Source organism: Procambarus clarkii, chromosome 83, assembly GCF_040958095.1.
Source record: "Procambarus clarkii isolate CNS0578487 chromosome 83, FALCON_Pclarkii_2.0, whole genome shotgun sequence".
In the NCBI taxonomy this organism is placed as follows: Eukaryota; Metazoa; Arthropoda; class Malacostraca; order Decapoda; family Cambaridae; genus Procambarus; species Procambarus clarkii.
In genome coordinates, this window is record NC_091232.1 from 4,963,835 (window position 1) to 4,991,823 (window position 27,989).

General features: G+C 45.7%; 1 protein-coding gene across 2 annotated transcripts; it reads left to right on the forward strand.

Annotated features, from left to right (window-relative positions):
- Positions 1–576: 576 nt before the first annotated feature.
- Positions 577–27,983, forward strand: LOC123768826 (corticotropin-releasing factor receptor 1). 2 transcript variants are annotated; one of them, XM_069316319.1, is made up of 11 exons: positions 577–613; positions 12,579–12,733; positions 16,507–16,632; positions 16,801–16,895; positions 19,792–19,898; positions 20,429–20,558; positions 21,597–21,753; positions 22,413–22,543; positions 23,678–23,763; positions 24,845–24,980; positions 26,818–27,983. In XM_069316319.1, exons 2-11 carry the CDS (start codon positions 12,580–12,582, stop codon positions 27,205–27,207), a joined length of 1,512 nt encoding a protein of 503 aa, XP_069172420.1. In that variant the 5' UTR covers positions 577–613; position 12,579; the 3' UTR covers positions 27,208–27,983. The 2 variants fall into 2 exon arrangements, with proteins under 2 accessions (XP_069172420.1, XP_045615571.1); XM_045759615.2 differs by lacking the exon at positions 577–613 and adding an exon at positions 2,075–2,346.
- Positions 27,984–27,989: the final 6 nt, after the last annotated feature.

The window sequence follows — 27,989 nt, forward strand, 5'->3', positions numbered from 1 at the left end:
TCTGGCCCTGTTGGCAACACCTGTTTTCTGGCCCTGTTGGCAACACCTGTGCTCTGGCTATGTTGCCAATACGTATATTTCTGGTTGCCATGTTGGCGACACGTGTTTTGACTATGTTGACAACAGGTGTGTCCAAGCATCGGTCGATTTGGTATTTCCTGGCAGAACTAGACCGCTAAATTCAACACAGGTATATACACCGAGAGGTGTACCCCATGTCTCGGTGTATATACAGTGAGGTTACTTTAGCCCTGGAGTGTGTTCGAGACTAAAGTATACCTCCTGGTTGGTCAGTAAACCAGTGTCACGGCCTTAATAACCATCGTGCAGTTGATTGGTCTTAAGCCCTACTCTAAGCCAAAGTTAAATGCGCAGAAGGGCATTTAAGGCTCTACGTTATTCTATTTAGGACACATTTCCCAGCTGTTTTCCGTAGACAATTAAAGGGACTAATTTTTTGGATAATACTCCTGCGAACTTAGTGATTTTTAAAAGCCTGCGCCCCCCACCCTGTTGCTTCTCCTAACACTACGATTACTACTCCCGTCGAATTTGTTCTATTCGTCTCCAGGACCTTCTGCCTGGCGGTCACCTGGATTGCGCCGCTTGGCAAGTAAGGCAGCTGCAGTGAAGCCTAGTGTGGGATAAACAGTTTTTGGACTGTAAAATACAGACGGGTCAACTACATCTCTTTTTATTATTTTATTGTTATAGTGTTTGAGAGTCTGGGTGCAATATGTTACCTGAGGGGCCACCATCTCTAGTGGCCTCGACGGGGATAGGAAGCCGGCTGTTTGTCAAGGGTTCTTCCTCCTCATTTTGTTTTTCCCAGCTGAATTTTAAACTAAAGTATTTCGTTTGTATTTCTAACCACTTGGACTGGTTGGTAGAGCGAAGGTGTCGCTTCTTGTTGGTCGGGGCTCAATCCCCGACCATCCAAATGGTTGGGCACCTTCCTTTCCTCCGTCCTACTCTAAACCCTTATTCTCTTATCCCTTCCCAATGCTATATATGGAACTTAGTGCTTTCTCCTGATAATTACCTTACCTTGGTATTTACAGCTTCAGCGGGTAGGCGGTTCTAGAGATACACATGTCCCTAGGATTGGCTCGTCCGTGAAGGACAAATTATCATCAATCTCTACACCTAATATATTAATCGATGAATTATATATAAAATTTTCCTTGTATAGCCTAATAATTGGGCGGTATTTTTGGCGCCTTATAATTAGACGGTATATTTGGTGCTTTATAATTGGACAGTATATTAGGTGCCTCATAATTAGACGGAACACATGGTGCCTTCCTAAGATTACCGCCATTTGTGTCTAGTTTCTGAGAACGGTAACTTGCCAACTTCGTTCTGAAGATAATGCGGTTTTAATTGGTTTCGCAATGCGATTTTCATTTCATGTCTACAGTATAATTGTGCGCAACCTTTGTGTCAGCTCAAGGCTCTGGGTTTAATTGTCGTCACAGAATGTGCTTCACGGAACTGGATCACATATAATACCTGGGAGTACATTTGCTTGTGTAGCGAGTTTCTAGGAGAAATGATTAATGATAGCCTGAAAGATTTTGGTAAGTAGTAGCAGCAACAGCAGCGGCAAGAGCAGCAGCAGGAGCAGCGACGGCAGCAGCAGGAGTGCCGGAAGCAGCAGCAGGAGCAGCGACGGCAGCAGCAGGAGTGCCGGAAGCAGCAGCAGGAGCAGCGACGGCAGCAGCAGGAGTGCCGGAAGCAGCAGCAGGAGCAGCGACGGCAGCAGCAGGAGTGCCGGAAGCAGCAGCAGGAGCAGCGACGGCAGCAGCAGGAGTGCCGGAAGCAGCAGCAGGAGCAGCGACGGCAGCAGCAGGAGTGCCGGAAGCAGCAGCAAAGTGAAGCGGCGGCAGCAGCAGGAGCAGCGACGGCAGCAGCAGGAGCAGCGACGGCAGCAACAGCAGCTGTAGGATCGGCGGCAGCAGCAGCAGCAACAGCAGGAGCGGCGGCAGCAGCAGCTGCTGCAGGAGTGGCGGCGGCAGCAGCAGCAGCAGGAGCGGCGGCGGTGGGAGCAGGAGCAGTAGCGGCGACGGCAGGATCCTCAGTGGGTCAGAGGGAGCAGCGTGGGACGGTGGCCGGACTACCAGTTCTCACGGGACAATCCTCCCTCAAACTTACTCTCACACCTTCTCTGCCCTGTCTTCATTACATAATATACTTTTTTATATATGTTCGGTAATCGTATCATTCGACGTTTTCTTGAAGAAAATGTACTGGCGGTGAAGATGGACGTTGGAGTGTTTAAGTGTTGAAGTTGCTGAAGGGGACTAGAGTTCACACCACCCAAACTCCGGTCAAACACAGCAACAGGTGAGAATTTATGATGCATATTGTTGTATTTAAAGGTTGTTCAGTTGTCAATAAATCAAGTGATTCGTTATCCTTATTATTGATAATAATAATAATTATTATTTTTACTCATTTATTATTTTTGTTTTTCCAATCTATTAGGACAATGTTTTCCGTGTAGAAGTCAATAGCAACACTTGGGGGTCTTGAGTTATTTTGACACACACGTTGAGGTTTTAATTGAAGTGTTCGATATTTATTCAGTGACATGTAGGGGACATTAACCATTTATTTACAAGATATTTGAATTGGTGTAATGAGCGTAAATTGACCAGTCTACCTGCAACCCGTCTCCAGGTCAGGCTCGTTAAAGCGACAACCGTCCCCCAAAGACGCATTCATAAATTTTAATGTCATATGTTTCAAAAAATAGGTCTGTTCCTATATATAATTTAATGTTATTTTTCATTAAAATTCCATATATAGCTAGGCGTAAGTTAGGTTAGGTGTTTAGGTTCTGTTGGCGATTATTTGTTGAAGCAATCCATCCACGGACTAAGTCCATTCCATCCAGCGGTCGACCCCAAAGACACATTCAGCAATTTTAACATTCTGTTCATTCAAAACAGAACTTTTCTCAAATATAAATTAATATTATTATATATTAGCATATTGTGCATATTTAGGCACTGGTTAGGCTAGGTGTTTAGGTTCTGTTGGCGATTATTTGTAGTACGTGGGTGAAGCATTCACAGCGTTGTGGTTCGAACTAAAGTCGTCAGCGAAACACTTGTTCCGGAAGTGTTCGGGGGTCATCAGTTGTGAGTCGCGTGTAAACCGTTGTTGTTGTTGTTGTTATAGATTCAGCTACTCGGAACAAGCTTCAAGTAGCACGGGCTATAGTGAGCCCGTAACTTACCTGGCACAGGAGCGGGGCAAGTAGAACGGGTTATGGTGAGCCCGTAGTGGACTTACCTGGCACAGGAGCGGTGCGTGATGTGTGAGTAAACCGTTTTTCATTCATAAACGGGGGGTTTGGCGGGTGCATGGAATGGACTTTGAGGTCTTTGTTTAGAGGACGGGCTGCGTCCAACTCCAAATCTCATTTATAAATTTAAACGTACTATCTTCAAACTCTTTTTAATCAAAAAGATATTAATATTATTGTATATTATAATTTGTTAAATTAGATAGGCCTAATTTAGGTTAGCTTGGACGAGCATAGCCTGAAGATGGGGTTAAATTGCAGATAATCTCTTACTGGGATTGTCTATCTTTATTCACATCCATCGCGAACCCGACGGCCATTTAATTAATAATAATTCGTTTTGTCGGGACTGGAAGCCTGTTCATATATATACTTTAAACTTATATCGAGGTCATCCCCCGCCCAAGGTCGAACTACTAACCCTCCCCAGGAGGCAACTTTGCGGTTACCTTGAGATGATTTCGGGGCTTAGCGTTCCCGCGGCCCGGTCCTCGACCAGTTGCTGGACTGACTAACATCTGAGTTTATTTACGTCAACAATAGTTTGATAATGATGTTTACACGATCAAATGGGTTTAAGCGTTTAATGTTATTCATAATCTCATTTATTTACTTCTCTCAGTTGAAGCACAAAGCGCCTTTGGGATTAAATATAGGCTTTCGTCAGAGTTCTTGATCCGCTGGAGTGAGTCTTATCACACTCCCATGGGACGCTCGAACAAAGACACCATGATAGAAAGAGGAATAACTTTGATCCGAAAATCACCCCGTACAGTTGTTGTGTGTCAAGACTCATTTGTGCCAGACTCTGTCACATGCTTCAGTGAGTGATTTGTGTGGCTCCAAGATGTTTGGACATCATTTTTATGTTCAAATAATATATAACTTCTCAGCTACTTCAGTTCTACAAACGTCTTACTCGACCATGAACAGAATACTGCGGTCATATCTGGAGAACCTCAATCTCTCTACCATTACTCTTGGTACAGTTCAAAGGAAAAATGACCTGTCATTTCACATGAACTCACAACTAAAATTATATCATTGGCTATCCGCTGTAAAGTTGAATTTCTCTCTCTTCTATCGCTACTTCACCGGCTGCCACTCTCAAGAAATAGCAAAATTTGTGTGGTCCGTAATAGTTTTGCCATAGTCATAACTCGGCTCCTCCTAGTACTTGCCGAGTCTCTTGCCATTCCAAGAAATGAATGCTTCGCTGTCTCTTTATTTCATCTCCATTGCACAACTGTCTTGAGGAATGGATTGTCCCTCAATAGAATTCTTGGTGACTCGGATACTTTTGATATCGTTCGCCTTATGCGTTTTTGTTCTCGTATTGGCATCCTTGGTGATATTTAGCGCCCTCTGATTATTCTGCACATTTGATGGTGCTACATAGCCTTCCCGGTTTGGTGCCTTCTTTTGATAATTACTTACTTGAGGAATGGATCATCACACTGTGACTATCTCGACACCTCTGATTTTTCAATCATTAAAAAATCCCCTGTGAATTTTGTTTAGCCATTCTACAAATCATGTATCTGGAGTTGGCAAATTTTGCGTTTGTTATCACATTTTACTAACAAAAATATTCCACTTTCATAACATGTGTATCCATAAAATCAAGACTTGGTCCATTTCTTGTTCCTTTGGGGGTAACCAGTCTGACGTGTTTCTGTAATATCAAAAATCAAATTGCTTGTTGCTTAGTAAATCATTCTCTAGTGACGTCTTGCAAGTGTTTGTGTACACAGCTGCGACACAGACGCCATGTTTGTTGTTCACAGCAGGCTTGGAAAAGGGTTACAAAATGCGCTACACGGGAGCTATAAGGAGGCTACATTGCAGGCTACAAGCAGCTACAAAGGGAGCTACAAACGGCTGTTACAAGCGGAGGTTACAAGGGTGGTGACAATGGGGGTTACAAAGAGAGTTACCATGAGGCTGTGCGGTGGCTACAAGCGGGTCTACACGAGAACTACAAGAAGGCTCCAAAATTAGGATGCTACTGCTTACATTTAATACAACACAATACAACGCAAAATAATAAATCAATACAATTCAGTAAATTCCCCCACCCCCCAAAAAATAAAAGTATTTTTGTAACCTTCAACATTAAAATCCCACAATTAGGCTGCGGTATTAAATAAATATCAACACAATACAATAGTGTCAATAAATACAATAAACTCAATACAACACCAAGGCTTACACATTGAGAGCAATACATAGATTTAAATTTATTCAACACAATCAATACACAATAGAGCCAATAGTAATGCAAAAGACCCAAACAACAGCTGAGTACAATTGCTTCTGTGCAACAAAAACAATGAAATACAATACAAGTGTTTACAAACAACTATACAATAGTTTGACTAGAGGAAAACAAAGCTATAGAATAGAGAGAGAGAGGAGGCAATACCCGCAGCTGTGACACGGACTGCGATAATTATATTGTATTGGGTATAGCCTAGTGTCATCAGGGAGAAAGTTATCGCCTCTTGTGCGTGGGAGGTGGGAGAGAGGCATGGGAGAGAGAAGAGAGGCATGGGAGAGAGAAGCATGGGAGAGAGAAGAGAGGCATGGGAGTAGAGAGTCATGGGAGAGAAAAGAGAGGCATGGGAGAGAGAAGAGAGGCATGGGAGAGAGAAGAGAGGCATGGGAGTAGAGTCATGGGAGAGAAAAGAGGCATGGGAGAGAGAAGAGAGGCATGGGAGAGAGAAGAGAGGCATGGGAGAGAGAACAGAGGCATGAGAGAAGGGAGAGAGGCATGAGAGGAAGTGGAAGGTGGTGGAGAAGAAAAAAAGGCATGAGCGGATAATATAAGTTTAGTTCATTTTCACATGCACCCCCATACCCACCCTGTGGGCGGTACATACCCACCCTGTGGGCGGTACATACCCACCCTGTGGGCGGTACATACCCACCCTGTGGGCGGTACATACCCACCCTGTGGGCGGTACATACCCACCCAATGGGCGGTAATGGTTCCAGAAGCACATAATGGGGCTCAGGGACTGTGCCCCAAAAGTCATTTAGCTACACAAGTTACAGTCTTGGTAAGCTAGTTGCACAGTTTTTGCTTTTAGTGAACTGTTAAATCAGCAACGGGATCGTTGAATGAAATTCCCAGCGATACTTATAACGGATATAAGAGGATATAAACTCAATACAACACCAAGGCCTTCCTCCGATCCAAGAGTCTATAGTGAGCATCGGATGCTCCTTAAATGCGCAGCTCCTCCTGCGTGACAGTATGCTAATAGTATGATAATAATGTAAGATAGAAGTCTTGCTAATGTGTACATTTCACTTTGCCTCAGATCTACAAAGTTTTGTTGAAGTTCTTGGTGTATTATTTTTATCAGGTTGCTTGCCTAGGTGTTATCTGGAGAGTGTCTTGAGAGTTCTTCTAATCCCCGAGCCCGGCCAGAGGCCAGGGTCGAGATTTTCTCCAATCAATCCTGCCTTGGATTGATTGAAGAAAATCCAGGAACTTCTTCCTTGAGGCCATATTCTTCGGGGTAACTCTCCAGCTCATCACACATTCGGAGGCCAACATGAGACGGCATCTACGGGGAATGGATTTTGTTACCAACGTTAATAATTGTATTGCATTTGTGTCTAGTTTTAGACATGAGCATGTTAAAAATTGTGTTTTAACTACTCGAATGCAATTTAGGAAGATAAATGATCGTCGACAATTAACGTGTCAAGTATGGAGACGTGTACCCGTTGAGTGCCTGAAGTACGGCCAATAGTTCCAGGTGAAGGGCATAGGCCTAGTTGGCCACACGGCCTCCACACTCAATTGCAAATGACCCGTTGTCAGGATATGGGGGGGAGGTGGGGGGGGAGGGAAGAAGAGTGGGTGGGGCCTCACACGTGAGTGAGAGAGAGAGAGAGGGCCTCACACGTGAGTGAGAGAGAGAGAGGGCCTCACACGTGAGTAAGAGAGAGAGAGAGAGAGACTCACACGTGAGTGAGAGAGGGAGAGAGAGAGACTCACACGTGAGTGAGAGAGAGAGCGAGAGAGGGCCTCACACGTGAGTGAGAGAGAGAGGGCCGCACACGTGAGTGAGAGAGAGAGGGCCTCACACGTGAGTGAGAGGTAGAGGGCTTCACACTCGGGGGGCCGAAATGTACCATTAGAAGGGGACAGTGACAAACCTTAATCCCTTCCGGATCACCAAGACGGTCTTGCCGCGTCGTAGAAGCACAATGGGGGGCGCCCCTAAAATCTACGTCGTCGACTAACAACCGAGGGAACCGGGTTCAATCTCCCCGGGCGTGACAGAAACGATTAGGCACCTTTCCTACCCACCTGATGCCCCCCCTCTCTTCATCTAGCAGTGAAAATAGGCACCGGGAGTTAGACAGCTGTTGTGTTCTGCATCTTGAGGAAGGCCAACAGTTCTTCTAAGGCAGCGATGGTGAGCCTTTTTGAGATCGTGTGCCATCTCGCGACCTCCTGGAACTCAATGTCTTCGAGAACCACAACAAAGTCTGTTTATGCAAGCATAATATATTTATTTATTTTGGTTAGGGATTAAAGCATTCAGGGACGACATTGCATGCCGCGTGCCGAGAGTATTCTTTTGGTATGGCATCTTGGGCACTCCTGTCACACGTTCACCTCGCTCGCTCCAGGTTAATGATGAATAATTTAACTACAGCATTGAGGGGGTGGGAGGGTGGAGGGGGAGGGGTCGTAATGCAAGCCTGGGAAACAGCTTCTTCCACTTCAGAAATGATTGGATAGGTATTTTTAGATTCTCACTCTCTCTCTGTGTTTCAGTCTCTCTGTTTCTATGTCTGTCTGTCTGTCTGTCTGTCTGTCTGTCTGTCTGTCTGTCTGTCTGTCTGTCTGTCTGTCTGTCTGTCTGTCTGTCTGTCTGTCTGTCTCTCTCTCTCTCTCTCTCTCTCTCTCTCTCTCTCTCTCTCTCTCTCTCTCTCTCTCTCTCTCTCTCTCTCTCTCTCTCTCTCTCTCTCTCTCTCTCTCGAACAAACCACAAGTGAAAAATAGATTCCCTTTCCAGCAATCCATTTAATCCCAACAAAGGCAATTTCGGAGAACGATGGAACCAACTTAAATATGAGAGAGGAGGTGAGTGAGAGGCTGAGTGTGACCCTTGCTGTAGAACTGCGGCTTTTGTAGTTCCTGCCAGAGGCTGCAAAAGTAGAAAGGGGGAATTCGTGGCACCCGGAAATACAGCGAAGAAAGGAGGAAGGAAAGAGGTCGTGATGGAAAGTTAGGGACATAAAGAAGGAAAGTAGGAATGGTGGTGTTAGGTGGAGGGAGTGAGAACGGTGAGAATGAAGGGGGAAGGGATGAGATCATAACGCAGGGAGGGGAAACGGGGTGTTGGAATAGGAGTGGTTGGAGGAATCAGAGAGAGAGAGAGAGAGAGAGAGAGAGAGAGAGAGAGAGAGTGAGAGTGAGAGTGAGAGTGAGAGTGAGAGTGTGAGAGTGTGAGAGTGTGAGAGTGTGAGAGTGTGAGAGTGTGAGAGTGTGAGAGTGTGAGAGTGTGAGAGTGTGAGAGTGTGAGAGTGTGAGAGTGTGAGAGAGTGAGAGAGGATGGATGGAGGCGTGAGGTAGAGGTAGGGGTCCGAGACAATACCTCCACACACACACAAGCATAGCAGCAATCTTTCAGCCTTCATGAGCGGATAAACATATAAAAACAAATTACGTCTTCTGTTAGCGCTGACAGTGTTAGGGATCGATGCGTTCTTTCTGGCCTGGAGATCAAAGGTGTCAGGAGAGATATAGGAGAGTAGTTTGTTGCGCACGATGGCTCTGGAATGAACGTGTGAGAGTGAAGCTCTATTCTTGGATCACTAACACAGTGACTCTGGGGAGAAAGGGTATACGTGGCGTTGTGAACAGCGACACTCGGACAAAACACAGATGGTGTCCGGTCAGTACATGGTCAGGTAACAGCACCAAGTGTCCAATTTTCAGTCACGTTATTGTGACTCACTGTCCACATAAAATAATAACGAGACGAAGCCTTCCTGTCCTTAACAACCATATGCCGTACTAGTCGTAAGTTCCTGAGAACAGTGGCAAGGGAAGAAGAGTGAGGTACAAGAAATAAAATTTTACGACAGGAGGCCAACGATTCCAGCTAACATATGAGGCCAGGCGAGCTGATCAAACGAAGAGCTTATCTCTAAATTAGAGCAGTGGGTGTGTAGGAGAAAGTTACCCCAGGTGTGTAGGACTAAGCACGTACAGGGGGTTGAACTTCGGCTCTTTGGTACCGCCTCTCAACTTTGGTACTGCCAATCAACTAGTGTGCAGATTCCTGAGCCTACTGGGCTCTATCATCTAGATTTGAAACTGTGAATGGAGTCAGCCTCCACCACATCACTGCATAATGCATTCCATTTACTAATTACTCTGACACTGAAACGTTCTTTGTAATGTCTCTGTGGCTCATTTGGGTACTCAGCTTCCACCTGTGTCCCCATGTTCGCGTACCACCCGTGTTAAATAATCCATCCTTGTTTACCCTGCCAATTCCCCAGAGAATCTAGTATGTGGTGATCATGTCTCCCCGGGCTCTTCTGTCTTCCAGCAACGTGAGGTGCAGTTCCCTCAGCCTTTCCTTGTAGCTCATGCATCTTAGTTCTGGGACTAGCCTAGTGGCATACCTCTGAACTTTTTCCAGTTTCGTCTTGTGCTTGACAAGGTACGGGCTCCATGCTGGGGCTACATACCCCAGGATTGGTCTTACATACGTGGTATACAAGATTCTGAAAGATTCCTTACACAAGTTTCTCAAGGCAGTTCTAGTTTTTTTTGCACAATCTTCTCCATCACCTTGCATGGTATGCAGGTTAGTAACACTGGCCAGCATGAATGGGTCAGTGCCTCCTGTCTATCACCCTTCTTGATTATCGGGACTACATTAGCCGTCTTCCAAGTTTTTGGCAGTTACCTGTCACCAGTGATTTGTTATACACTATGGCGATTGGCTGACACAGAGCTTCAGCTAATTCCTTCAGTACGGAAGGGGAGATTCCATCCGGCCCTATAGCCTTTGTCACTTGCAACTCTAGCAGATGCTTCCTCACCTCCCTACTGGTAATTATAAACTCATCTAGTCGTGTTTGGTTAGATCTTCCCTCTCCTATCTCTGGGACTTCCCCTTGCTCACAAGGGGACCTCCCCTGTGTGTGTTTACTCACCTATTTTTACTCACCTATTTGTGCTTGCAGGATCGAGCATTGACTCTTAGATCCCGCCCTTCTAGCCATCGGTTGTTTACAGTGTTGTGTGTGTGTGTGTGTGTGTGTGTGTGTGTGTGTGTGTGTGTGTGTGTGTGTGTGTGTGTGTGTGTGTGTGTGTGTGTGTGTGCGTGTGTGCGTGCACGCGCGCGTGTGTGTGTCTCTCTCTGGTATGTATGTATGTATGTATGTATGTATGTATGTATGTATGTATGTATGTATGTATGTAATGTATGTATGTATGTATGTATGTATGGATGTATTAACGTGGCGGCCTCCATATTTAGAACCCTTGAGGTAAAGTAAGGAGGTCTACGGGTCGTGGAGTCTTCACCCTCGCATATTTACCTGGTGAGATTCCCCTCTTATGTATTCAAGCTGAGCCCTGATGTGCCTTCAGCGGTGGCAAGAGGCGAGCTGTTCCACCAGCTTATTAGTCTATGCAACAGGAAGATATAAGCATTTCCTCTGTATGTTCAACAGTTAGCGTAACAACCGACTGAACCAAGGTTCGAATCCCAGGCAGGGTCATATGTTTGAGATTTTTTTTTTACATGTGATGCTTTTGTACACATATCAGTAATATTAATACTAATAATATTTAATAGGCATCTGGGGGTTAACAGGCCGTTGTGCCTAGCAATATATATAATATGTAAGTACATATGTATGAATGTATGGAGGAATGCATCAATGTATGTATAGATGTGTAGACGTCCTCTGCCTCTATGCCACTCATACGCAACTTGCATCTCACAACCAATAAGGAGAGAGAACAAAAAATGTTTACCGTTTCAAAAAATATTACCGCGCCATCAGTGTCTCATTTTAGCGGGCGGGCCCTAGGTGCCCCCTGGTGGCTGGCGGGCGCCCTCAGCGCCCCGTGGTAGCGGGCCCTCATCTCCCCCCCTGGTACCTGGCGGACCCCTCTACACCCTCGGGTAGCAGGCGCCCCCTGGAGACGGGCGAGGGCCCCCCTGGTGATCGTGCTGACGAGCCGGAAAGCTGTAACTCCTGCTCCAGTCTGAGTTGTGGACCATAGAGGCGGGAGGAATTTAACATAATCACGAAAGGGAAAAACTTGGAGACACTTGCCTGTCGGGCAGTTTCTGGAAAAATGCTCAAACATAATATATAAATTTCATTTTAGTATTTGTTGTAACGAGTTAAAACGACTTAATAAATCAGAGAGCCAAGGTTGCATCATCCAGAAGCAGGAGAAAATAGACCTTTGCAGTTTCTTTTTAAAGAATTCAGTTTTGTCTTTTGGCCAATTTAGGCGATAAAAAGAAAGGTGTTTGAAGGCCTCGCGTGATGACACATTTTAGACCAGGCATTTCACGTCTCAGGCAGGCACTTCAGGACAATTTATCGTATTCTCAAGATAGGATTAAGATTTGTGTCGGCCAGGCAGTTTACAGAGAGAATCCGAAGCTTTTGCAACTAACGAGGAGGTTATAGCCCTTGAAAGCGAAAGGGTCAATATATATATATATATATATATATATATATATATATATATATATATATATATATATATATATATATATATATATATGTTAACCTATTAACACTTTAACATATGTTAATAGTATTACTGTGATAACATGTGTTAATCGGTGTTACTGTGCAGTGTACTGTTATACTATGCTACAGTAAGGTATTGTGTGCTGTCATTGGTTATCATATCCGGTAGCACAGTGGTCTACGTCGTCGACTCACAACGGAGGGACCCCCGGGTTCAATTTCCTGGCAGGACAAAGATGATAACTGGGTACGTTTCCTTTCGCCTGATGCAACTGTTCAGTCATCCCGTCCGTGACAATGGAAAACCAATAATTTGCCCGCTTCTTGCTCAGTCGGTTAAATAATGGGTATCTGAACAGTAACTGGTTAGGTGACCGTGCTGGCAGCCTTGCCCTTGGCTAGGGTGGACCTCCATGGGAAATGTACTGGATATCAAAGGTACTTTGTTATCCAGTAATTGGTTCCTAGCTATTATTATTATTATTATTATTATTTTCAGTATGGCGAGCCCAGCACCGTCCCTGACCTTCCCTGACGGGAGCCTCGCTGCTACTGTCACTAAAAGCAGCATCACGGATGATCAGTTCCTGAGTCTTCCGCTAGAGGGACAGAAATGCCTCGAGGATTTTTGGAACAGCAGCTTACCTCTTGACGGTAAGTGTAGAGACTTTATAATTATGCTAATGGGGGTACAAAAGACCTTTTGTTTCATAATACTGTGGTTATCGGTTAATATATTCGTGCCTCGCCAATGCCACTATACCTTGAGTATATTTTGAGTTGGCTTCGGGGCTTAGCATTCCCGCGGCCCGGTCATTGCCCGGGCCTCTGCGTTGCTGTAACACAAGGTCACAACCGAGGGACTAGGGTTCAATCCCAGGGCAGGACGAAAACAACTGGACACTTTATCTTTCACCTGGTGCCTCTGTTCACCTAGCAGTAAATAAGTACATAGGAGTTTGACAATTGTTGCGGGTTGCATCCTGGGAAAGGTCGGTAGGTACTCACCTAATTGTGCTTGCGGGGGTTGAGCTTTGGCTCTTTGGTCCCGCCTCAGCCTTTGGTCCCTTTGAGGTATATTAGGCTTAGAGGGCCCTCGATAAGTACGGGCTTCCTGTCCCCGATATTGTGAATACAAGAAAGGTACAAGAAAGAGGTAAGGGCCAGGTGGATCAAGATAGCAACTTACAGTTTTATAAATGATATCCAGGATTATAAATGGGGACAATAACGGTTATCAACCCCTCATGCTATAGACCCTTGACGAGCTGCAAAATGGACCAATTGTCAAAACTATATTAATAAATGCCTAAAGTTAAATTCAATGCCTTAAATCCAGATTGGAGATATTTTAACATATTCTCCAGCATAACATCTAGGACCTTACAACTAACGCAGCATCTCGGGAGCCGCATTTCTCGTCAAGAACGACTCTCGTGAGCCGCATTTGTCGCGTCAAGAACGACTCTGTGAATCCTGCTTTAGCGCTCACGAAGGTACTGACTTGACCTGAAAACATAAATAAACATCATTATCAATCCCATAACCCACCCCAACAGCCAGGTGATAAAATATCATGGGGAACGGGTCGATAGCAGCTCAGTTGCGTGCTTATATGTATATACATAAAAAAATAAACTATGCGTTTAGAAAGGGCTAACACCTCAGGTGCAATTGTGGGGACACACAGCCTCGGAGATGGGAATAAAGAGCAGTTAGAGAAAACTTGTCATTTGACTCTAAATACGCATGAATATTTTCTAGGGGGACAGCTAGAGGCCTGGGGGACAGCTAGAGGCCTGGGGGACAGCTAGAGGCCTGGGGGACAGCTAGAGGCGTGAACGAATACGCCAGCTATTTACAATCCGAATATTCATGTTTCCCAGAAGATTAATTCAATTTCTTTCTTTATTATGCACCCCATACCCATCCCGTGGGCGGTGGTGTAAAGGGTTACAGAGGCACATGATTGGTTCAGGAACTGAACCCCATAGTTCACGATGTGATCACTTTAATATAGCAGATCGTCTAAATGCTGAGTCAGATTGCAGGTTATCTTCTTGAGATTATCTTGAGATGATTTCGAGGCTTAGCGTCCCCGCGGCCCGGTCCTCGCCCTGGTCTCCTTTTTTTCTTTACACATCCCAAGGAAGCAGCCCGTAGCAGCTGTCTAACTCCCAAGTACCTATTTAATGCTAGGTGAACATATGCATCAGGGTGAAATAAACTCTGCCCATTTGTTTCCGCCTCCACTGGGGATCGAACCTCAGGACTACGAATCCGTAGCGCTGTCCACTCAGCTGTCAGGGCCCCCCCTGTCAATATATTTGTAAAATATTTTTGTGCTCAGTAGACTTTTCATTTCTTAAACGTTGATGATTGAGAGTGACGTATGAAACGTCTCCATGTAAATAATACATCTAGAATTAAATAGTAAATTAATATATATATATTATATATATATAATATATATAAAATATATAATATATATATATATAATATGGAAGAAAAATTAGGTGATAGTCTTGCCAATTTAAGCCGACGTGAACAACAAACCAATTATCGTATTACGGAAATTATCGGAATACTCCGGCAAAGCCGGCCATGAGAGAGAGAGAGAGGCTTGAGGAGACCTCAAAAACATTCCAAAAATGTAAAGCCGCTTCTGCATCAGAAAATGAGAGAGGCTTGGGGGTGTGTGTAGACATAACCTCAAATCAGACTCCAGAGCCACATATACACAAACCCGCAGCGACAGCATATGCCTCGCTGGCCAGAGTCGAGAGAGAGAGTCTTCAAGATCTTAGAGAAAGGAGCTTTCTCAACGCTATTTGTAACCTATGTCAGGCCCAGTTTAGTGTGTTGTCATTCGGCGTGTATTCCCTTCCTAAAGAAGCACCAAATACAATCGGAAAAGGTCTATATTAACTCGTTTTTGAGCTGAGAGGACTGAGCTACGAAGAAAGAGTACAAGAACTGGACCGCTTCACACTGAAGGAAAGAATGAATAGAGCAGATACGATAAAATTCTAAGGGGAATTAGATATCAAGTTTGGAGATTCTAAGGGGATGAAGTGGACAGAATAGCAACGTTAATGAGAGGAATAGTAGAATGTAGAAACACAGGTGGAAACTAAGAGTCACATAGAGGACAGAGATTTTCCTCAGTCATAACTGGAGTGGAAGAACCCGGAACCTCAGGACTACGAATCCGAAGCGCTGTCCACTCAGCTGTCAGGCCCTACTTGTTTGGGAAGAATTACAGCATTAAAATCTAACGATTCGAAAGACGGATCTTTAAGAGTGGACACTTGATCCTTCAGGTGCATTTAGGTAAGTACATCTAGATATCCAGCCAATCGGAAAGTCCTTAAGAAACCTCTCCGGACGAAAAGATAGCACTCTCCTCTGGAACAACGGCTATTTCTCCCGTTTTAGTCAATACTTGTCAGCCTTCCTCTCGTTCTGTGGGTCCGTTATCTTTCTCCAGTGACCTGCGTCGTTACCTGCTCTCGGAGAGGTCGCTTCTCGCTCTCTAACTGCTTATGAAGATTGTATCAGTCTCCCCTGGTCGCCGTAAGGCCGGGCGGCAGTGGCCCTGACGCCTTCAGAAGTTGACGAAGCAAAAGGAGCAAGTAGGAGAGAAGACAAAAGGAGTAGAAGAAAAAAAAGGATCGAAAATATACGAAGATGAATAAAGCAATATGATGATGTAAAAATAATATAGGAAGAATATAATTAACAAGAATAATATAACATAAGATGAAGTCAGTTTAAAAATAATTAGAAACCATAAGAAAATCGTCTGTAAACATTAAAATAAAACCTACGGGCTCACCATAGCCCGTGCTACTTGAAACTGTTTGTTCCAAGTAGCGAATCTTTAACAACAATTAAATTAACAAGAGTTATACCTCATTTCTGTTCACATACACAATGCGTGTTTACTTAAAATCTTAATTATATTCGGAACTAAAACTAAATATCCTGGTTGATCAGATAGCTACTGCAATAGCCTTAATAGCCTTCAGAGGTTCTTAAGCCTTGCACTCAATGCCAATCCAAGAGTATTCAGTTCATCAGTACGGAAAATTTGTTTTAATTTCACAAATTACACAAACAAGATATGAAAAGTTTTGTCTATCAGTGATGCACAAGGTACTCTCACCCTACCTGAACAATTCCTGTTCACTAGTAAAGTTGTTATTATAGAGTTAGCTACTCGGAACAAGTTCCAAGTAGCACGGGCTATGGTGAGCCCGTAGTGGACTTACCTGACATAGGATCGGTGCGTGATTAGTACAGGGAAGGGGGCTAGTGTTCTGCAGGAGTGTACTGACCCCGTCCCTCCCCACCCGCAGGAGTGTACTGACCCCGTCCCTCCCCACCCGCAGGAGTGTACTGACCCCGTCCCTCCCCACCCGCAGGAGTGTACTGTAACGCCACCTGGGACTCCCTGTACTGCTGGCCGGCCACCCTGGCTGGGAGGACGGTCAACCAGTCCTGTGCCACAGTGTTCAGCGACGTGCCGGACCTCCTACACTATCCCGATGGTGAGTCCCTGCCTTCTCTTCCCCCTCAACTTCCCTCTTTTTCCATCTTCTTCTGCCCATATTTTCCCTTGTGTCATCATCAAAACACCATCAGGAATGTCCCATAGTGAGCTATAGCAGAGGGTACCATCATGAGTGTATGATGACAAGTGTACCGTGTACCGGCAGCGTTGGCGTACCGTGAGTGTGACGGGTCGGGGTCCTGGTTGTGGGGCAACTGGACCAACTACTCCCAGTGTCTCAGCGTCATCGAGCAACAGCAGGTCAGTGTAGGTCACTACAAGGGTTTGTTTACATGTCACGCCATACGCCACACAAGGGTTTGTTGACATGTCACGCCATACGTCACACAAGGGTTTGTTTACATGTCACGCCATACGTCACACAAGGGTTTGTTGACATGTCACGCCATACGTCACACAAGGGTTTGTTGACATGTCACACCATACGTCACACAAGGGTTTGTTTACATGTCACGCCATACGTCACACAAGGGTTTGTTGACATGTCACACCATACGTCACACAAGGGTTTGTTTACATGTCACGCCATACGTCACACAAGGGTTTGTTTACATGTCACGCCATACGTCACACAAGGGTTTGTTTACATGTCACACAATACGTCATACAAGGGTTTGTTTACATGTTACGCCATACGTCACTACACAGTTACAGGCCCACGTCACCGTCAATTCTCCATAAACAGAAAATGGGAGGTAACAGTTGGATTCATTTTCCAACTCACACTCGGGAATCCCGGGTTGGAATCTTATGCTAGGCAGAAATGATTAGCCACGTTTCCTTTCACCCCAATGCCTCTGTTCGCCTAGCAATAAATAGGGACTCTGGAGTTAGTCAACTGTTGTAAGGTTACATCTTGGGGAAAGATCGGTCGTTCGACAATACGAATTGAAAATCAAAACAGCTGTACAATGGTAACAAATATGTGTTATTCAACCACAAAGAAAATGGGAGAGAGTTGAAGCGCATTAAAAGAGAAAACAGGAAGCTGAAAGTCCTATTAAATCACTTATAGATTGAAATATTGTGGCGGGAAATCCTATTAATTTACTGCAAATGGGGAAACAGAAAGTTCTGTTATTAACGGCCGCGCTAAAACGAGAGGAGGCAAACCAAATTAAACCACAACCCGAGGCCCTCTCATAACACCCTCACAACCCGAGGCCCTCTCATAACACTCTCACTACCCGAGGCCCTCTCATAACACCCTCACAACCCGAGGCCCTCTCATAACACCCCTCACAACCCAAGACACTTGAGTCAACAATAAGTGGCCAGAGGACAAACACCGTGTTCTAAAGTGCATTTTGAGCCCTTACTCAAGCATTCGCGTGACGTTAATCACGTTCCTGAGGGAGCTATTATCCCAATTTATTCTCATGCAGCATTTAAAAGGACTATTATATCTATTAGGTGGTCAATATAGACAAAGTTTATTATTGTGGTCGTAGCCAAGATGTGAAGTAGGGGTGTCCGAGTGATTGCCAGGTGTGTAGCCAGGTAAGGGACAAGTATATATATATACATGTATAGCTAGGTGGAGGCAGGTGTGTTGACTCAAGATGCAATATATTTGTGGGGCGTTGTGAGGACACGATCACCAAATTCCAGGTGTATAGTTGGACCCCCACGTGTATAGCTGTATGAGAATGAGATGTATAGTTCAACAAGGACCCGGTGAGGACCACCAGGTGTTTACCTCGACAAAGACCCAGGTGAGGACAAGGGTTTAACTATCGCCTCAAGCACCAATTACTACCACCTGTGCTTAAATATAAACACACGACCGTAATCAACTAATGGTAGTCGGCGCTATAACATAACCCTCCCCTGTGATCCAATCATTAGATATATCCGGGTCAAACACCCGTGGCCGCTGGGCGCGGGATCACAGCCGATTGGGCAAACACTCATTGATCTGATCTTCGACCAGCCTGCGGGGCTAAAACTTTATGGTGAAAATTTATGCTAATTACAGCTCCTTGAAATCCCTCGCAACTTCCGGCCATTAATTAGATAAAGAAAACTAAAAAGTGGAATTCCGGATAAAAATAGGGAATCACTTGATGGCCGGGAATTGCCCTAGACCCCTAGCCACTAACAGGGAGCCATTGTTCACTGACGCATTTGAGAAAGCTCGAGTTTAATTGTAGATGGTTTGGGTAGATTTACAGATAACTCGGGTTAAGAGTTGTTGCATACGCCTCTGAATTTAGTCATTCCAGTAGCAGGCACGCGGGCACAGACGCAAGTTATTTATAGCCATTTATGTCACGGATGTCAGAACCATTCTGGAGTATGCAGCTCCAGCATGGAGTTTTTATCGTCATACACACAACGAAACTGAGAGGCCTTACCTGAGAGACAGACATTACTAGCAAAAAAAAAGTACCGACCTTCTTGGTACTAGAAGAGAGAGAAAAACTGGGGAGATCTGATCACGGCATATAAAATATTCAGATGAATCGACATTTGATATAGGGATTAGCTATATGACATCCAAGGGTTGCATGAGCCAACACATAGGGGAAACTATTTAAACATGGCACAGATATGGTCAAAGTAGTGTCTTTAGAGACCAGTTAGTACAGACCACAGCAGTCAACGGAGAGGTACCAAAACAATTGTCTTCACATGCTTCTGAATTATCCTTTATTATTATTCATAAAGGACACGTTTGACGTCAGTTCAACACACCAAGGTTCATCAAATGTTACCCAGTATCACTCCTGTGTAATGTTTTATATTATTATTATTATTATTATTATTATTATTATTATTATTATTATTATTATTATTAAATAAATAGTATCATATTGAGTGTCATGATTTTATATTACAATAAGTGGCCGTCTCTTTCCCTGTTTCTCTCTCTTTCAGCGGGTTCTATTACTATGATAATTATTCTCTCTTTCATGTCCTTATTCTCTCTCTCTCTCTCTCTCTCTCTCTCTCTCTCTCTCTCTCTCTCTCTCTCTCTCTCTCTCTCTCTCTCTCTCTCTCTCTCTCTCTCTCCCTCTCTCTTCATTTAATCTCTTACATTTTACCTCTCTCCCTCCCTGGCTGACCAACCCCCCCTCCCCACGTGACCAACCCCCCCTCCCCACGTACCCCCCCCCTCCCTCCGTGACCACAGCCCAGATCGTCCAGGCTGGTGGAGGCTGTGAGGTACATCACCTTCATTGGCGCCATCTTCTCCCTCTTCACCCTCTTCCTCACTGCCTTCATCTTCACCTACTTCAGGTGAGTCACTCAGTCACTCAGTCGGGTGGCCGTTGTGTACCGTTTCGTGTAAATTGCCAGTTATTTATTTATCTTGTAAAATGTAGATGATAAGACGTACCTAGGTGTACGTTGGTCTTTGATAGGGTCATATTTATGCATTGCCAGGCGCCTATTGTCTTGCCTATATATGGGAATCATTGGGGCTGATAGTTCCAAAGTGGGCATGTAAAGACATAGGCATCATTCGTCCCTATCAAAGCCCTAAATCTCATTGGAATATCATTCTTAGCATAGTAGATTATGTCCTGATTTATATCTACACCAAGTGGCAAGGTCCAGAATCAATATATTTATCAACTGATCAGTCAATAATAATGTGACAAAGGCTGCATGAACGCCTGAGTCATTAATCACCAAGAAGTCTTTTGACCCAACCAGGATTCGAACCCCCCGTACCGTATGATCCTGGGCGGCGGGGGTTCGAATCCTGGTCGGGTCTAAAGGAGTTCTTATGTATATGTGTGTGACGATATGGTGACGCCCCACAGGACGCTGGAGTGCGACCGGCTGCGGGTCCACAGGAACCTGGTGGGGTCTCTCATCGTGAACTTCCTGGTGATGCTGGTGCTGATTGAACCCTTCATCTTCCACCGCCTCACCAATACCTACCGTGACGTGGTGAGTCGGACCTCTGAGGGCCTGCTGGTGCCTGCAGGCGCGGGTTCTAGCTCTCGGACCATACACACTATCATATCCAGGTGCAGGCGATGAGTCACAATAACGTGGCTAAAGTATGTTGACCAGACCACACACTAGAAGGTGAAGGGATGACGACGTTTCGGTCCGTCCTGGACCATTCTAAAGTCGATTCTCAATCGACTTGAGAATGGTCCAGGACGGACCGAAACGTCGACGTCCCTTCACCTTCTAGTGTGTGGTCTGGTTAACACTATCATATCTACTGGTGTTGGTAACTACATATGCCAACTATTCTTACATTAAGCAAATGTTTTCACACAGTTCATTTCACGCACTTAGGCTCTAGGAGACTCGAACTCTCGACCCCAGGAGCGTGAGGCAAAAACTCTACCTCTAGGCCACGCAAACGGCTACAATAGTAAGATTTCAGAGGCAGCAAACCGCTATGCAACTGAAATCTTATACTTCCCCCAGCCACTGCTAAGGTTCAAGGCATTTAGTGAGCCCCGCCCGTGTCAATTGTCAACTACACTATCGTGGAAAATCAACTTTTCACGATAGTGTGGAAAATAATTCATAAAATATACTGTTATACTTTCACACAGTTTTGTCTCTGATTTTTGTCTTAAACTTGCAACTATTTCCTCGTATTCTGTTGATATTTATTGTGAACTTTTCTATTTTCAAGCCGTCAATTCTCCAAATTTATGTTTTTATCTTATAGATATTGTGTACTTACCTAATAACCTAATTGCCTAATTGTGCTTGCGGGGGTTGAGCTCTGGCTGTGTGTGTGTGTGTGTGTGTGTGTGTGTGTGTGTGTGTGTGTGTGTGTGTGTGTGTGTGTAATTACCTAAGTGTAATTACCTAGGTGTAGTTACAGGATGAGAGCTACGCTCGTGGTGTCCCGTCTTCCCAGCACTCTTTGTCATATAACGCTTTGAAACTACTGACTGTGTGTGTGTGTGTGTGTGCGTGTGCAACACAGGTGTAACAAGAGTAGTGTTGGTGTTGCAGGACTGGTTGTGCAAAACCCTTTTGGCACTCAGGATGTACGCCCAGATGGCCTCCATCAACTGGATGTTCGTGGAGGGTCTCTTCTTGCACTCCAGACTCACCTCCAATGTCTTCGACTCCGGCGCTCCCTTCACCATCTACTACACTATAGGCTGGGGTCAGTCCTTCACTATCTACTACACCATAGGCTGGGGTCAGTCCTTCACTATCTACTACACCATAGGCTGGGGTCAGTCCTTCACTATCTACTACACTATAGGCTGGGGTCAGTCCATCACCATCTACTACACTATAGGCTGGGGTCAGTCCTTCACCATCTACTACACTACAGGCTGGGGTCAGTCCTTCACCATCTACTACACTACAGGCTGGGGTCAGTCCTTCACCATCTACTACACTACAGGCTGGGGTCAGTCCTTCACCATCTACTACACTACAGGCTGGGGTCAGTCCTTCACCATCTACTACACTATAGGCTGGGGTCAGTCCTTCACCATCTACTACACTATAGGCTGGGGTCAGTCCTTCACCATCTACTACACTACAGGCTGGGGTCAGTCCTTCACCATCTACTACACCATAGGCTGGGGTCAGTCCTTCACCATCTACTACACTACAGGCTGGGGTCAGTCCATATCTAAGGCTGTAGGATGGGCCACATGCCAATATTTAAATGAAATATACGGTGTATATCAATAGACAGAGATAGATAGATAGATAAATTAATGTCTATTAATATTATTCCTGTACCCTTCTTGGTGTTGGTGATAACAGAGATTTTGTTCAGCTTGTTCATACTGTTGTGTACCATTTCAGGCGCGCCCCTTGTGTTCATCCTGGCATGGTCGATCACCATGTCCCTCCACTACCATGTTCACTGTTGGCAAGGTTATGGTGGACTCTTATATGCTTGGATCCTCGTGGCTCCCATGGTCACTGCCCTCATGGTAGGTGGCTCCCATGGTCACTGGCCTCATGGTAGGGGGTTTTCATGGTCACTGGCATCATGGTAGGTGGCTCCCATGGTCACTGCCTCATGGTAGGTGGCTCCCATGGTCACTGCCTCATGGTAGGTGGCTCCCATGGTCACTGCCTCATGGTAGGTGGCTCCCATGGTCACTGCCTCATGGTAGGTGGCTCCCATGGTCACTGCCTCATGGTAGGTGGCTCCCATGGTCACTGGCCTCATGGTAGGTGGTTCCCATGGTGTGTAGGCATGGAAATGCATCACAACAGCTGCAATGTTTCCTGTTATTGCAATATACTATCGTCCTGCCAAACTAAATGCCTCATTTCCATCACAGACAAATTGAGGGTCACCCACATACGCTGCTGCCCAGGAAATCGAGCCATAATATATTACTCAGGAGTCCATTAATTCTGGTTCGATCTGGCTTATGTGTAGGACCTTTCCTTACACACACACACACACACACACACACACACACACACACACACATACACACACACACACACACACACACACTACTCAGTCATGTTTGTTTTCCATTAGCTTCGAATAATATTAACCCGTCATAAATATTTCTAATACTCTCGCCCCCTCTCACCCCATTCTTAAAACCCGTTCATTTTCCTAATAAATCGAATTCTGTGCGGAATCAACCAATGCGTTTAAAACATTGTATTTTTCAATTTAAAGCACCATAATATTGGCTTTTTTTTTCTCTCTCTCTCTCTCTCTCTCTCTCTCTCTCTCTCTCTCTCTCTCTCTCTCTCTCTCTCTCTCTCCTCTCTCTCTCCTCTTTTCACTTGTCGGTCATTAAGGAGAGTTATGGACCAAATAAATTCCAGCAGCCGCTTCCTCTGTCAGTCACAATCTGGACAAGTTGCCCCCAAAAGAGCCAGTTGATAATATATTTCCCGTCCCAGACGTGTTTTGTACATCATGCTTCCTCCAGTGTGATGGTGACCACCATGGTGACCATAAATTGATATAGATGGGGAGATAGGTGAGATGATGATGATGATGATGACACTAGCAACATCTATTATTATCATTATTATTAGAATTATCATTATTATTATTATCCTATTTATAATGACGTGTTAGCATTCTACAGATAAACTTGGTGTTCCTGGCGAACATCATCAGGATCCTGGTGACCAAGTTAAGAGCCAGTGACGCAGTTGAAACCACCCAAGTCAGGTAAGACCCCCCCCCCTTATCCCAGCTAAGTCCCCACTCATCCCAGCTAAGTCCCCACTCATCCCAGCTAAGCCCCAACTCATCCCAAATAAGTTCCCACTCATCCCAGCTAAGTCCCCACTCGTCCCAGCTAAGCCCCCACTCATCCCAGCTAAGTCCCCACTCATCCCAGCTAAGTCCCCACTCATCCCAGCTAAGTCCCCACTCATCCCCCCCCCCAACCAAACCACCAAGGTTCAATACATCCTCGTCATCTTATCTGATTCTCTGCCCAGCGTAGCCGAGATGCTTTTGTTTTTCCTTGTGTAATACTGGTTGTTTTTGTCGGGCCTTTCAGTTATCTATAATGTATTTCTATTTTCCTTGTTCTGTGCGCTTCGCGCTCTCCTGTACTTGTGTATCCTTGGTGTATGTATATTTTATTTGTATCATAAACTATTTATGTACTGGTCTGTGTATGCTTCCATGCTATTATTGTACATGTTTGTTGTTTTATAATAATAATAAAGAGGGTGACCGTAATCACCCAAATAATTTATCACTTGAAAACGGTAGTGTAATCGTACGAGTGACAGTTCTAGCTGAACAATCTCAGTGTTCAAAATGTAAAGTTTTGCTTTAAAATTGAAATCTCAGCTTTAAAATGTAAAGTTATATACGATACCTTACAGCTATCGAATGTAAAGTTGTGGAACAGATCACCAGGCTACGTAATTGACATGGCATCATTTAATTGTCTCAAATGTAGGCAATATATATATATATATATATATATATATATATATATATATATATATATATATATATATATATATATATATATATATATATATTATATAAATGTTTGGGTGGATATACATAGGAGTTGCCTAGAATAAATCCTTATACAATTGACTTAATCCGTTTGTCATGTTGTTAATTTCATATATTAATTAATCATTAAATATTATACAGTTATTAACTAATCATCAATGCAATTAATAATACAATTCATATTAATCAGTAATACAATTATAAATACAATCCTTATTAATCAGTAATTCAATTATTAATTAATTACAATTGTTATGGTGTGGAGCAGGAAAGCCATCCGGGCGGCAGCGGTGTTATTCCCGCTCCTGGGCATCACCAACCTCATCTTTGCTGTCAACCCTGGCGACAAGGGCGACCTGGAGGACGCTTACATGCTCACTAATGCCCTCCTCCAGTCCTCTCAGGTGAGTCCCGCCCTCCTCCAGTCCTCTCAGGTGAGTCCCGCCCTTCTCCAGTCCTCTCAGGTGAGTCCTGCCCTCCTCCAGTCCTCTCAGGTGAGTCCCGCCCTCCTCTAGTCCTCTCAGGTGAGTCCCACCCTCCTCTAGTCCTCTCAGGTGAGTCCTGCCCTCCTCTAGTCCTCTCAGGTGAGTCCCGCCCTCCTCTAGTCCTCCCAGGTGAGTCCCGCCCTCCTCCAGTCCTCTCAGGTGAGTCCTGCCCTCCTCCAGTCCTCTCAGGTGAGTCCCGCCCTCCTCCAGTCCTCTCAGGTGAGTCCCGCCCTTCTCCAGTCCTCTCAGGTGAGTCCTGCCCTCCTCCAGTCCTCTCAGGTGAGTCCCGCCCTCCTCTAGTCCTCTCAGGTGAGTCCCACCCTCCTCTAGTCCTCTCAGGTGAGTCCTGCCCTCCTCTAGTCCTCTCAGGTGAGTCCCGCCCTCCTCTAGTCCTCCCAGGTGAGTCCCGCCCTCCTCCAGTCCTCTCAGGTGAGTCCTGCCCTCCTCCAGTCCTCTCAGGTGAGTCCCGCCCTCCTCCAGTCCTCTCAGGTGAGTCCCGCCCTTCTCCAGTCCTCTCAGGTGAGTCCTGCCCTCCTCCAGTCCTCTCAGGTGAGTCCCGCCCTCCTCTAGTCCTCTCAGGTGAGTCCCACCCTCCTCTAGTCCTCTCAGGTGAGTCCTGCCCTCCTCTAGTCCTCTCAGGTGAGTCCCGCCCTCCTCTAGTCCTCCCAGGTGAGTCCCGCCCTCCTCCAGTCCTCTCAGGTGAGTCCTGCCCTCCTCCAGTCCTCTCAGGTGAGTCCCGCCCTTCTCCAGTCCTCTCAGGTGAGTCCCGCCCTTCTCCAGTCCTCTCAGGTGAGTCCCGCCCTTCTCCAGTCCTCTCAGGTGAGTCCTGCCCTCCTCCAGTCCTCTCAGGTGAGTCCTGCCCTCCTCCAGTCCTCTCAGGTGAGTCCCGCCCTCCTCTAGTCTTCTCAGGTGAGTCCCACCCTCCTCTCAGGTGAGTCCCGCCCTCCTCCAGTCCTCTCAGGTGAGTCCCGCCCTTCTCCAGTCCTCTCAGGTGAGTCCTGCCCTCCTCCAGTCCTCTCAGGTGAGTCCCGCCCTCCTCTAGTCTTCTCAGGTGAGTCCCACCCTCCTCTAGTCCTCTCAGGTGAGTCCTGCCCTCCTCTAGTCCTCCCAGGTGAGTCCTGCCCTCCACTAGTCCTCTCAGGTGAGTCCCACCCTCCTCCAGTCCTCCCAAGTGAGTCCCGCCCTCCTCTAGTCCTCTCAGGTGAGTCCCGCCCTCCTCCAGTCCTCTCAGGTGAGTCCAGCCCTCCTCTAGTCCTCTCAGGTGAGTCCCGCCCTCCTCCAGTCCTCTCAGATGAGTCCCGCCCTCCTCTAGTCCTCTCAGGTGAGTCCCGCCGTCCTCCAGTCCTCCCAGGTGAGTCCCGCCCTCCTCCAGTCCTCCCAGGTGAGTCCCGCCCTCCTCCAGTCCCCTGAAGTGAGTCCCACTATTATCCACCACCTCATGAGGTATGGTTCTGTGCTCATAAATGTTTATTATTGCAATTCTTGCGACGCTGATCTGTAATATGTAGGGTTGTATATATTATTAATAATATTTATATTATTATTATCAGTAGCAGTATTATTATTATTGCAGTAATAATCAATAATTACTAATAATTACAATTATGATTATTGCAGTAATATTAATAGCAGAAATAGTTTTAGTAGAAGTAGTAGCAATGGTAATAGCAGTACTACTAGTAGTAGTAGCAGCAGGAGCAGTAGTAGTGGCGGAAGTGTTGACTATCACAGTGCTCATCTTCCTCGGCCTCTCCAGGGCGTGTTCGTGTCGGTGCTGTACTGCTTCATCAACAGCGAGGTGCAGGACCTGCTACGGAAGCGTTGGCGCCAGTACCGCACCAGACGCCTGGGCTACCCGGCTCTCCACCACCACCGCCGCAAGAATACCAGAACCACCAGCGTCCTCGACACCTCCATCTACGTCAGAGCCAGCCCGCAGCCTAGCCCACGCCAGCCTGGCTCCCAGTCCCTCGGCAGAAACCACACCCTCAGAAACATCCAGCGACACCCTGGCTCCTACACCCTCAACACCCAAGGCAATAACGGCAGCCACGACAACCAGGCTCTAGATACACACTCCTTCAGCATCCCCGCCCTCGACAACCACGCTCACGATAATCGCGCCTTCCATACTTCGGCGGTGTAGTTGGGGTCTTCCGTCCTCACCCTCGAGATATCTCTGTTGTATTAGTACCGTCAACACCGTCCCTCTTCATCAGGATCGAGAGACATTTAGTGTGTAGCTAACGCTCTCAACCGCTATAGTAATTATAGAACGTGTGTAGCATAGCAACTATATAACTATGGCTAGGAGACGTGTGCCGGTTAATTATGATGTTGATAATTCTACAACTTAACCAAACCCAACTAGGCAGATAGGTAGGTGGTGAAATCCGAACTCCGTTTCGGGATGGAGTTCATATGCGAACTCCGTGGGGGATAGAGTTCAAATGCGAACTCCGTTTTGGGATGGAGTTCAAACCCAAACTCCGTTGGGGGACGGAGTTCCAATATGTACCCATAGAGGTTGTCTTCTTCCCCTGGGTAATGCCGACCTGGTCTTCACACCGCAGACAGCAGACATCTGTGGTGTGGAGTGGTCTCCTCCTCTTATGTTCAACTAGAGCTTCACAGACCACGGACAGGAGACATGTGTGGTGTCTGTTAAAGCTCTTGTTAATTTTCCAATTATGATTTATACAATAGACTTTTGGCAGTAACTGTTCTATTGTGGAAACTTTAAATAAAGTTCCGTTGAGCAAAGCTAGCGTAGTATCTAGAGAGACTGAAAAAATATGCCACAAGCATGACAAAAAATGTTGTCAAATAGATGTTAAAATCTTGGTTTTCTTACATTTGTAAAGTTGAGACTGATGACAGTCTCATCATCCATAATGATGGAATACAACGGAATACACATTACTATGA